Source organism: Durio zibethinus, chromosome 4, assembly GCF_047325235.1.
Source record: "Durio zibethinus cultivar Kanyao isolate XHJ-2024 chromosome 4, ASM4732523v1, whole genome shotgun sequence".
Taxonomy (NCBI): domain Eukaryota; kingdom Viridiplantae; phylum Streptophyta; class Magnoliopsida; order Malvales; family Malvaceae; genus Durio; species Durio zibethinus.
Window position 1 is genome coordinate 6,968,018 of NC_143165.1, and position 11,819 is coordinate 6,979,836.

Below are 11,819 nucleotides of genomic sequence, written 5' to 3' on the forward strand. Positions count from 1 at the left end.
AATACTAACATGTAAATTATAGCTTTTGACATAATTTTTTCTTTTTACTAACTTATTGGAAATAGATTTTGACCCAAACAGTAACTATACTTTATAACCTTTGATTCAATTTTTTTTTTTATTAACCTATTAACTAGTATATGGTTCTCACCGTGTTAGGGATTAAATTTTTTTATTTTAAAATTAAAATTTTTAATTTTTAATTTTAATAAAAAATATAATTATCTAGCTTATTTGATCATTCAGTTCTTTTTTTTAATAAAATGTCACGTGTTTAATTTTATAAACCAATGGTAAAGATATTTTAATAATTTAATATGTGATTAATTTTATATTACGTTAAAATTTAATATGTAATTCGATAGCAGTATTATAGTAATTTTGAAATAAAATACATGTCAATTTCCTATGAAGCACTTACAAAGGCATTTATGTAATTATAATATAAGAGATACTATAGTAATTTTGGCTAATTAAGGTGTAGGGATATTTTTGTAAGTATGGTATGAGAGGTATTATAATAATTTTGGCTAATAATGGTAGGAGAGATATTTTCGTAGTTATTGTAAGAAGGCATTATAATAATTTTGACTATTTATGAAAAGAGAGATATTATCGTAATTATGATAGAAAGACTTTATAGTAAATTTGAATACGTATTAACATCATATTAAATAAATTAACAAAGAGGTGTTATAGTAATTTTTATGGAAATTATTTTAATATATGTTATTTAACATTTAATAAATAATTTAATAAGGATATTATAGTAAATTTAAAACAAAGTTCCACATGTCAAATATTTATAAAACAATGACAAGAGTATTTTAGTAATTTAATACGTAATTAATGCTATGTTAAATTTTCATATGTAATTTAATAGATATATTATAATATTTTTTAAATAAAATATCACATGTCAAATTTTTATAAAATAATGGTAAGGATATATTAATAATTTAATATGTGGTTAATTTTATATTATGTTAAAATTTAATATATAATTTAATAGAGTTATTATAGTAATTTTGAAAAAAAAGACCACATGTTAACTTACTATGAAGTATTCATAAAAGTATTTTTGTAATTATGTATAATAGGTATTATAGTAATTTTCAATTAATTATATTAGGGGTATTTTTATAATTTTGATAAGATGGACATTGAAGTAATTTTTGTAATTATGGTAACCAATTTTTTTTTTTTTTTATTAATCTATAAGCTATAGCACTGTGATAATAACTAATAGCTTGTAGTCTTTGGCCTATCAATAAACTAAGCATTTTGCTTAGGCTAGAGAAATTGAACCTCTTTTACAGCATGAATAGCAAGTTTATACAAATTATCAACCCCGAATATTTACATGGTACCAATATTTTTAAATTAATGGTAGAATTGCAAGCCTTTGATTGTTAAAGAGGCAGGGAAACGCTCAGGATGCACATAATCAAATGCTCCATTGGCATTTATTTTGTTAAATATCTTCAAACCTATGGAACAATTGACTGAACCATGATCATTAGCTGCAAAGTATATATGAAGATTACCTTCACGGGTGTCGAGCTGAGGCTTTCTATCAGAAGGCACAGTTAAAACATGAATGTCATGCCCTTTAGCAGCAACAGCATTGTCTAATTTCGCAGCATGATGCTCCATGCCACGAGGGGCTGCACCAATGGGCCATGTCTTGGAGAGCACTGCAAGCTTAAGCTTCTCAAAATTATTTCCAGAAATTTGGCATTGATCTCTAATTAAGGTCACCACTGAATCTTGCTTGCCCTGCTGCCCAAGAGAATGGTTCAGGCACATGTCGAATCGGCGAAATGAAGAGATAAAATGAAGTAAAGAGGATAGCTATAGTTAAAATAGTTGAATATCTGATGGAGAAGCAACTAGAACAAGAAGGATCTGCAGTTTTGATTTTCCAAACCCATTGCTGCCAGCAGTTTAGAACAAAATTTCAATTTGGTTATTTATCAATTTGAATATTGTGCAGTTTCAATGATATGACTGCAATGTGCCATTTCAACCGGATCTCCTCCAGCTTTTGCAAGGTTTAATGGGGATGCACATGGCCGACTTTGAGTTTTTGTCAACACCACCAGCATTGATTTCAAAGCTTCAAGTGCTAAAGTGAAGTCTACTTCTGAACCTTGTACAACTATATTTTAATGTCACGAAGGCCATATGTCGTGGAACTTCCTTAGACATTCTTTCGCTTTTACCTCACTCGCTCTCTCAAGCGCGTGCGCTAACTCATCTCTGAGGCTCTCTCTCTCTCGATCGTGAGCTTCTCTCTTCTCCACTCTGAGAACAAACAAAAAGAAAGAAAGGAATCGTACGGATCCAATCCCTCCAAGTTCCCTATTTACAAAATTTAAAGGAAAAAACCAAACCCCAAACGCTAATTTTCAATTTTCTTTGCCTCTGTTAAAAACCCTAAAAAATTTCCCTGCTCTCCTTCCTGTCAAAAACCCTAATCTTTCCGTAACCCCAACATAACCCCCAAAACCCCCCCCCCCATTTTTAAGCCTTTAGCTTCCCTGGGTATTGCTTAAATTAGTGTTTTCCCCCTCTTTTTGTGTTACAAATTTGATCTTTTCTGGGCCCTTTCTCTTCTTTCTTTTTTATATGAATGGCTACTGGGAAAATTGAAGGTGAAGAATCAAAGGACAACAAAGTTTATACCAGAAAAAACCACAACAAACCCATAAATCCCACCTTTGTCCCTCAGCAATCTTCTCAGCAAACTCTAGCCACTACCACCACAACTGATGATAACAACTCCTTTCGGAAGCTGTCACTGCAACCCCTCGATGTCGTGGCATCTGACGATTCGTCGAGCCATAATCGTTTGCAGCAGGGTGCACAGAATGTTACCAATGTGATTGCAACAGCTGGGTATGTTAAATATGATAACCTTGTTAAGATTAACTCGAATGTTTTGTCCAAGAATGAAGTTAAAGTTTTGAAGAGGAAGTTAGCTAGTGAACTTGAGCAAGTTAGGGGTTTAGTTAAGACATTTGAGGCTAAAGAAGGTAGGTTTAGTGGGGGGTATGCGAATTCGCGGGTTTCAGGGAATGACAATGTTGATAGAGGTGGCGGAGGTTTAGTTAGAGTGAATTCTGACGTTGGTTCTGTAGGACTGTCTAGTACAAGGCCTTTTCATGGATTATCTGTTTCTGTGCCAGAGCATGATCATAGTAACCATGGTGGTGATGGAAGTGAGTTTGTGGATAAAGAGAAGAGAACCCCGAAGGCAAATCAGTATTGTAAGAATTCCGAGTTTGTTTTACAGAAGGAGAAATTGAAGCCTATGGAGAGTAATAAGAAGATGAAACCGAATGTTGGGAAGACTAATGGGGGTCAAACGGGAGGTGGGATTGCAACGGAGAAGTTTTCAAGTCAGTTGTTTAAGAGTTGTAGTAATTTGTTAGGGAAGTTAATGAAACATAAGTTTGGTTGGGTGTTTAATAAACCGGTGGATGTAAAGGGACTTGGGTTGCATGATTATTATTCAATTGTTAAGCATCCTATGGATTTGGGTACAGTGAAGACTAGGTTGAACAAGAATTGGTACAAGTCACCTAGGGAGTTTGCAGAGGATGTGAGACTAACTTTCAGTAATGCAATGCTGTATAACCCAAAAGGACAGGATGTGCACATTATGGCAGATACGTTGTCAGGGATATTTGAAGAACAGTGGATAGCTATAGAGTCTGAGTATAATCTTAATAAGAGGTCTGAAAGGAGTCATGATTACAGTTTGGCAACCCCAACTTCAAGGCGAATTCCTACGCCGGCTCCAGCTCTAGCTCCAGTACAAGCTCATGTTCCTCCCGCTCCTGCCCCTGTTCTGCCACTATCATCAGAAGCTAGGGCTCTAGAGAGATCAGAATCCATGACAATGCCCGTTAATCCCAAGTCAAGAGCTGTTGAATTGACTCCTACTGGTAGGATTGCACTACCAAAGAAACCCAAGCCAAAGGATCCTGATAAGAGGGATATGACTTATGAGGAGAAGCAGAGACTCAGTGTAAACCTTCAGAACTTGCCTTCAGAGAAACTTGATAGCATTGTCCAGATTATTAAGAAGAGGAATCAAGCACTTTTCCAGCAAGAAGATGAGATTGAGGTGGATATTGACAGTGTTGATCCTGAAACGCTTTGGGAACTTGATAGATTTGTGACCAACTATAAGAAGAGTTTGAGCAAAAACAAGAAAAAAGCTGAAGTTGCTCTTCAAGCAAATGTAGATGACCATAATATTCAGGAGACTGTAAGATGATGAACAAGTGATATTTGAAAATCTAGATGTTTGGCCTGTTTAGAATTATTGTTCACTAGGAACGTTGTTATTCTTCTTGCAGAATTTGGAACCACCTGCTGAAGAGGTATCAAAAGTGGCTGAAACAGGTAATCACTTTGAACCGACAAGAATTTGCTCTGCTTTGGTCTATTCCCACTTCTTTGGTTCTGAAGAAGATGAAATTTTCATTCACTTATTAGTAAACTGGTTGGATTGTTAAAGCAGTGAAGAGGATTGTTTCCACATCACCTCCAATTCGTGGAGAAAGGCTACAAAATAACAAGAGTGGATCAAGTAGTTCAAGCAGTTCTAGCAGTGGCTCTGGATCCTCATCAAGTGGTAAATATTAAACTTTTTCTTTTGTTATGCTCCTATGGGTGTGTATATTCCAGATTTTAGATGCTAATACTTTCATGCAGACTCTGACAGTGATAGTTCATCTGGATAAAGTAACCTGTTTCAACTTGTTTTTTAATGGACTTAACTGAAGTAAGGATCATTATCTTGGCTAATGAACTTTTTCAATCCCCATTTCTCACATAAGTTGTGCAGTTTTTTTTTAATGGTACTAGCATTCGGCTCATCTGAGTGGGAAAAATTACAGTTTCCATTAGTTTCCAAAGATTAATTCACTCAAACTAGAAACCTACCTTTCAAGGTCATAATGGTAGCTGGAGCCCAATTGGAATTAAATATTAGTCTTGTTTCCCTTTATGCTTTTTAATGGAGCACACCTATATAACCATTCCTTAGAATATGGGAAGTAATATCTGATTAACTGAATAAATATGATTGCAAGGCAGTTTGGAAAGGGAGAAAATGATATATCCTTGATAATATTCTCGGTCACTGTGTTAAGGACTAGGAAGTAGTAGTTACTTATTACTGACAACAAATGTTGACTTCAGATCTTTGTATCTGTGGCTGACAATGTTTCATCCCAATCTATTCCTGTCTTCCATCACATGATCGGCTACATCACCAAGACCTTTACCATGACTCTATCGGAACCCCTATGTACACAATTCAGAGTTCACTTTTAATTTTGAGAATTTAAATTCGACATGAATATTTGTTTTAACCATAGTGTGCATGCATCTTGAGTTTGTTTTAAACTTAAATTGGGCTTAACCTACACTCTAGTTATGGTATGTTTATCGCGGTAGAGCTTGAAAACATCATGTAGATGCTGATTTATTTTAGATGATATATAGGATGCAGTATCTTTGTTCTCTGCTTTGGAGACAAGGCTTGAGTTAATGTGCTTCTTGTTGCTTTTGTAGATCATCAAGTAGCAACCAACAAGATCATTACCAAGTAGCAACCAACAACTTTTACAATGTGAGCTTCTTGTCGAACTGCATAATGAAGTCTCTTCTATTCTAACCTTTTAATAGGGATGATGAATCGCATGCAACACTGAAATTTTTGTATAACTGAAGTTGTGCAAAGCTGGTTCATTCAGTTACATCATGGGAATCATATCTAATCGTAATCTGTCTTTTCAAACCAAATTGTAATATAGTTGCTAATATAGTTGTGGCTAGAAGGTTTTCTGTAGGTCATCGTTCCGTACTTTACTAGCCACTTGTATCTTTTTTGAGATGAAATATCAACTTCTCTTAAAAATGTTGAGCCAACATCAGGTTTAGGGTTTGGTTTAAGAATAAGAGTAATTTGTTTGCAATGAGCAGTCGTATTTTCCCTTCTTTTTCAGAATATATTATGAGTTTGACATACAATTTTAAACAGCATACGATGCCATCATATAAAAAAATTTAAAAAGATACAAAATTTAAATATTTAACAAAAATCTTGAACTTGGTAAAAATAACCTGTATTTTTTATTCACTAATTGTTAGATATAATTTTGATACAAGTTAATACATCTTTAAAATATTGAAAAAAAGAGAAGAAGGTAAAGGATAGTGAATAACTTTTCACCAAAATCAGATACTCAAGGTATAATCTGTCGTGAACAAATGTGATTTCACAATTTTATACTCGTATGAATGAAACATTCTACACCTAAAATGGAAAAAGTTTTAGGCAAACCCTCACCTGTCACATACCATTGGAAATTATTGTTGGAAAATTATGACACGTAAAGCCTATCCTGTAAAGAATAGATAAGCTGATGCTGCTTGCAGCATGAAATACAACAACAGCAGCCACAAAACTGCAAAATTTTCATTGTTCCAATGAAAGAAATCATAAATAATGTCAAATTAACTCTGGTTGGCGAACTTGATTCCCTTCTCAATGGATGCTTTCAGTTCTGGTTTAAGGCTCTCCAAGCCTTCCTTCTCGTAGTTAGAGAGAGGACCCAACCCCAAAACTTCCTCTACACCATTCTTTCCAAGCCTTACCTGCAATCAGGGATAGAGTTTACAATAAAATTCAAGGTAATCCAAAGCAATCAAGCAAGTTGGGGAACTTATACTTCTATATTATTTTATTGAATTTTGAATTTGAATGTATCTCAAAATCTGAAAAATTCGTGGGAGGGGTCATTTTTGGATCCAGAATGGATAGGATTCAAGAAATAAGAGAATTAAGGATACCCACTAGAAAAACTAATCCAATCCATAAAGATGTACCGGAAAATACAATATTTTTGCTACTCAACCAACCATCAAGAGAAGCAAATACAACAGGTACACTAATCAGTAAGATTGACGAAGCAGCAATTAATGCAAAAACAGCCAATTGGAAAGCAATAGTCATGTTTCTAATCCTCCTAGCTACCAACAAAAGAACTATACCATTTGATCCCTCTATCATATTGACAAAAAATAGGATGGTAAAGCTGAGATTAACTCTGGTTGGCGAACTTGATTCCCTTCTCAATGGATGCTTTCAGTTCTGGTTTAAGGCTCTCCCAGCCTTACTTCTCGTAGTCAGAGACAGGACCCAACCCCAAAACTTCCTCTACACCATTCTTTCCAAGCCTTACCTGCAATCAGGGATAGAGTTTACGATACAATTCAAGGTAATCCAAAGCAATCAAGCAAGTTGGGGAAAAAGGATGGTAAAGCTGTAGCACAGGAAGGCCTTAAGTCTATGGTGGAAGGGTTTGAGCAGAGATCATAAATCCAAAGCAATCAAGCAAGTTGGGGAACTTATACTTCTATATTATTTTATTGAATTTTGAATTTGAATGTATCTCAAAATCTGAAAAATTCGTGGGAGGGGTCATTTTTGGATCCAGAATGGATAGGATTCAAGAAATAAGAGAATTAAGGATACCCACTAGAAAAACTAATCCAATCCATAAAGATGTACCGGAAAATACAATATTTTTGCTACTCAACCAACCATCAAGAGAAGCAAATACAACAGGTACACTAATCAGTAAGATTGACGAAGCAGCAATTAATGCAAAAACAGCCAATTGGAAAGCAATAGTCATGTTTCTAATCCTCCTAGCTACCAACAAAAGAACTATACCATTTGATCCCTCTATCATATTGACAAAAAATAGGATGGTAAAGCTGAGATTAACTCTGGTTGGCGAACTTGATTCCCTTCTCAATGGATGCTTTCAGTTCTGGTTTAAGGCTCTCCCAGCCTTACTTCTCGTAGTCAGAGACAGGACCCAACCCCAAAACTTCCTCTACACCATTCTTTCCAAGCCTTACCTGCAATCAGGGATAGAGTTTACGATACAATTCAAGGTAATCCAAAGCAATCAAGCAAGTTGGGGAAAAAGGATGGTAAAGCTGTAGCACAGGAAGGCCTTAAGTCTATGGTGGAAGGGTTTGAGCAGAGATCATAAATCCAAAGCAATCAAGCAAGTTGGGGAACTTATACTTCTATATTATTTTATTGAATTTTGAATTTGAATGTATCTCAAAATCTGAAAAATTCGTGGGAGGGGTCATTTTTGGATCCAGAATGGATAGGATTCAAGAAATAAGAGAATTAAGGATACCCACTAGAAAAACTAATCCAATCCATAAAGATGTACCGGAAAATACAATATTTTTGCTACTCAACCAACCATCAAGAGAAGCAAATACAACAGGTACACTAATCAGTAAGATTGACGAAGCAGCAATTAATGCAAAAACAGCCAATTGGAAAGCAATAGTCATGTTTCTAATCCTCCTAGCTACCAACAAAAGAACTATACCATTTGATCCCTCTATCATATTGACAAAAAATAGGATGGTAAAGCTGAGATTAACTCTGGTTGGCGAACTTGATTCCCTTCTCAATGGATGCTTTCAGTTCTGGTTTAAGGCTCTCCCAGCCTTACTTCTCGTAGTCAGAGACAGGACCCAACCCCAAAACTTCCTCTACACCATTCTTTCCAAGCCTTACCTGCAATCAGGGATAGAGTTTACGATACAATTCAAGGTAATCCAAAGCAATCAAGCAAGTTGGGGAAAAAGGATGGTAAAGCTGTAGCACAGGAAGGCCTTAAGTCTATGGTGGAAGGGTTTGAGCAGAGATCATAAATCCAAACCTTGGTACTCTCCTACGCACACACCAACACAGTGGAGTGGAGCACAAGTACCATTGCTCAACAGATGGACAAAAACTTAAGAGATGTCAAGGCAATGTTAAGAAATGAACTATGCGTGTGGGGACAATCACCTTAGAAGACTGCACAAATGAACATTCCACTACATCAGGAAAGCCATTCAGTCCCTTAAGACAAGCATCAGCAAAAATGGCTCCATCATAACTGCACAAAAGAAACTTAGTCAGGCTAGAATGAAGTAAACTAAAATCATATACTTCCATTTTATGACTACATACAATTGCAAGGAAATCAAAACTCACAAGTGAAGAAGTGATAACTAATACTTACGCCATTGATAATGTTGCTGAACCCTTTCCAACCTTTGCTTCCACAACTTCAGTGCCTCCATCTTGGGTTCGTTTTGGGAGAGACTTGAAATCCTCTTCAGCCAAATTGGCTTTTGGTGTGGCCTAAAAAATTTAAATTGCAACTAAAACTTAGCAAAGACTATGATCAACAAAAACTGAAAGGAGCATAACTATGTCATGCATTAGATAGATGTAAAATATAATCAATGAAGAAAGGGATAAGGAGAACAAGAAAGTACTTGAGAAAATAGTGGGAGAATGGTTATTCCAGCATGACCACCAACAACTGGGACGTTAACATCTGCAAGCAAGTGAAGAAATTTGTCAAGAGCAAGAATCCAAATTATTTTATGCTATTATATGTTTAGGGTCAAAAGAGTTTTCACCAAAGAGAGAAGAATTAGTTAAAAACTTCATTTCTGGACCCTAGAAATCCTCAATAAGCCTCAATTAACAATTTTGTTTATTATTTTGTAACAAAAAAGTGGGGCCGGAGGAAAGATGAATTAGTTTTTTCCCTTTTTCTTTACAGTAATATATACCAGTCAACAGGATTGTTGTAAGAGAACTTCGACAAGTCAAGAATTAAACAAACCTGCACGTTTACTTTTGCATTCCCAGCGTAAAAAGTCTTAGCCCTAACCACATCAAAGGTAGTTACACCAAACAATTTTCTCTAATCATATATCCCTGCCTTCTTGAAAACCTCAGCTGTGATCGTAAAAGTTGAATTGACAGGGTTGCTAATCATATTAACAAGTGCCTGGGCCATTCAGCAAAAAGTTGGAAAAAATTATAGTCTTACGGAGGCTCATAACAGAAAGAAATCATTTGTTGAAGCCAAGCAATATCTTTCAATTATCAAAACTGTCTGTTAACTTTAAGCAAAAGGGACAGGGAGAAAAGTACAATGATCAGTTAATGAAACAGAACTTGTTATTGAAGCAGATTCTAAAATCCAGTTTTATTTTCTTCTATCATTCTACAGTTATCCCACATCAGTTTTTCCAATGAAAAGAAAAAGGATAGACACTCACATTGGGGCAATACTTAGCAATAGAAGCACCCTTGACAATTCCGGCATTGATATTGAAAAGATCATCACGAGTCATACCAGGCTTTCTTGGCACCCAACAGGAATGATGACAATATCAGATCCGTCCAAAGCTTTCCCCAATTGCTCTTCACCAACATACCTGAAGCAAACACAAAAAGGATGTAAATTGCTAAAGGAATAAAGGTGATAGAAGTTAAGGGAAATGAGATTATCAAACGAAAAAGGAATCAAAGACAAATAGATAAACTGATGAAGCCAAAAACACTTGAAAAAAGGCTGAAAAAATAATGAGCTAAGCCACAAAGATACATTTGAATATATGTATAAATAAATGACATGAAACTAAGACAGCTAATATCAAGCTTATATACATAGCACAATCTAAAAAAATGAGTTTATATATATATATATATATATATATATGGACCTCAGATCTAGTGTTGATGTGCCTAACATCAGCGGCAACGCCGGGAGTGTTGTTGATATCATAGAGAGCAAGTCGAGAAACCAGAGGGTTAAGCTTCATGAGGAGAGCCAAGGGCTGGCCGATCCCCCGGCTGCGCCCAAGACCGCGACTTTCCGGTGAGGGACGGATTCGGTGACATATCCTCGGCGGAGAAGGTGCTTGCCGGAGGCCGATCGAGCTACGGATCGAGGGTTTAAGCTAAAGAGTGGGAGAAGGATTTTTAGGGTTTGTTTGATTAGTTAGAGAGTCTAGTTACAAGTGAAGGAGCGTTGAAAATGAGTGGAATGAGTTACTCTTTTTTACTGTTTTACAGTGGCAGTTTAAAGGTGCATTTCATGTTTTTTGGGTTAAAAGGTTTCAATTTTTTTTTTCTGACTCTTTTTTGTTGATAAAAAAATGTAATTGTAAAATTTTTTCTTGTTAATTTATCATACTTGATATGATTATTAGATATCAATATTGTTTATTAAAATTTTCAATTTTTTGGAGACAAAATGCTTATTACATTTTAACGTTCTTTTTCTCTCGTTTGACTTTTATTTTTAACTTATCTAAAAATTATATGAAACATTGTAAAAAACCGATTGACTTTTGTAATGTTCTGTTCAAGATATGATTCGGTTGTTGATTTTTGAAATCTCTTATTAACGGGTTGATTTGATCCATCAAATTCAATGACTGATCTTAGGAGGGATCAAATTAAATGATACTTGTAATTAGAAAATTTTTACTTAAACATATAATATGTTATTATTTTATAAAAAATTATAAAATTTTAAGTAAAATATGGCATTTATAATCATAAATAAGATAAATAAAAAAAATTAAGTATTGAAATACAAAATATTTAATTATTTAAAATAAAAAAATCAAATAATTTTATTTAAAATTGTATACAACAATCTTTCATAAAATGAAAATCATTATATTAAAAAGTTTTAACAAGTTTTCTCTCAATATAGATAATAAAATTAAAATTTTCTCTCAATAAATATTGAAAATTTTTTTATTTAAAATTAAAAAAACTTATAATTTATTATTAATGACTTCAAAATTAGAAGCTAGAAATATAGTGATCTTACCATGAAAGAAGTTTTAATCATCATTGTATCACCATTGCTCTAAGAAGACAAAAATACACATTCTTT

The 11,819-nt window shown here is 34.5% G+C and overlaps 2 protein-coding genes across 5 annotated transcripts; one reads left to right on the forward strand and one right to left on the reverse strand.

The window, feature by feature from the left end:
• Positions 1 to 2,155: 2,155 nt before the first annotated feature.
• On the forward strand, positions 2,156 to 5,994 carry LOC111288171 (transcription factor GTE3, chloroplastic-like). 4 transcript variants are annotated; one of them, XM_022878943.2, is made up of 5 exons: positions 2,195 to 4,279; positions 4,371 to 4,416; positions 4,535 to 4,648; positions 4,729 to 4,798; positions 5,593 to 5,994. In XM_022878943.2, the coding sequence occupies exons 1-4, from the start codon at positions 2,636 to 2,638 to the stop codon at positions 4,755 to 4,757; spliced, it is 1,833 nt and encodes a 610-aa protein (XP_022734678.2). In that variant the 5' UTR covers positions 2,195 to 2,635; the 3' UTR covers positions 4,758 to 4,798; positions 5,593 to 5,994. The 4 variants fall into 4 exon arrangements, with proteins under 4 accessions (XP_022734676.2, XP_022734678.2, XP_022734677.2 ...); XM_022878942.2 differs by having other exon boundaries at positions 4,532 to 4,648; positions 5,593 to 5,732; XM_022878941.2 differs by lacking the exon at positions 4,729 to 4,798 and having other exon boundaries at positions 2,156 to 4,279.
• Positions 5,995 to 7,811: 1,817 nt separating this feature from the next.
• On the reverse strand, positions 7,812 to 9,565 carry LOC111288517 (malate dehydrogenase, mitochondrial-like). The gene is made up of 6 exons (XM_089760201.1): positions 9,535 to 9,565; positions 9,388 to 9,449; positions 9,129 to 9,250; positions 8,912 to 9,002; positions 8,445 to 8,635; positions 7,812 to 7,950 (listed from the first exon to the last, which is right to left on the reverse strand). The coding sequence occupies exons 1-5, from the start codon at positions 9,563 to 9,565 to the stop codon at positions 8,567 to 8,569; spliced, it is 375 nt and encodes a 124-aa protein (XP_089616327.1). The 3' UTR covers positions 7,812 to 7,950; positions 8,445 to 8,566.
• Positions 9,566 to 11,819: the final 2,254 nt, after the last annotated feature.

Excerpts from the sequence above, each read along its gene's own strand:
- LOC111288171 (XM_022878940.2), top strand. The coding sequence starts at position 2,636 with ATGGCTACTGGGAAAATTGAAGGTGAAGAATCAAAGGACAACAAAGTT. Across the intron at positions 4,417-4,531 it reads ATCAAAAGTGGCTGAAACAG|CAGTGAAGAGGATTGTTTCC; the intron begins GTAATCACTTTG and ends GGATTGTTAAAG. Across the intron at positions 4,649-5,592 it reads CTCTGGATCCTCATCAAGTG|ATCATCAAGTAGCAACCAAC; the intron begins GTAAATATTAAA and ends TTGCTTTTGTAG.
- LOC111288517 (XM_089760201.1), bottom strand. The coding sequence starts at position 9,565 with ATGAAGTTTTTAACTAATTCTTCTCTCTTTG. Across the intron at positions 9,450-9,534 it reads AACTAATTCTTCTCTCTTTG|ATGTTAACGTCCCAGTTGTT; the intron begins GTGAAAACTCTT and ends ACTTGCTTGCAG. Across the intron at positions 9,251-9,387 it reads TTCTCCCACTATTTTCTCAA|GCCACACCAAAAGCCAATTT; the intron begins GTACTTTCTTGT and ends TAAATTTTTTAG.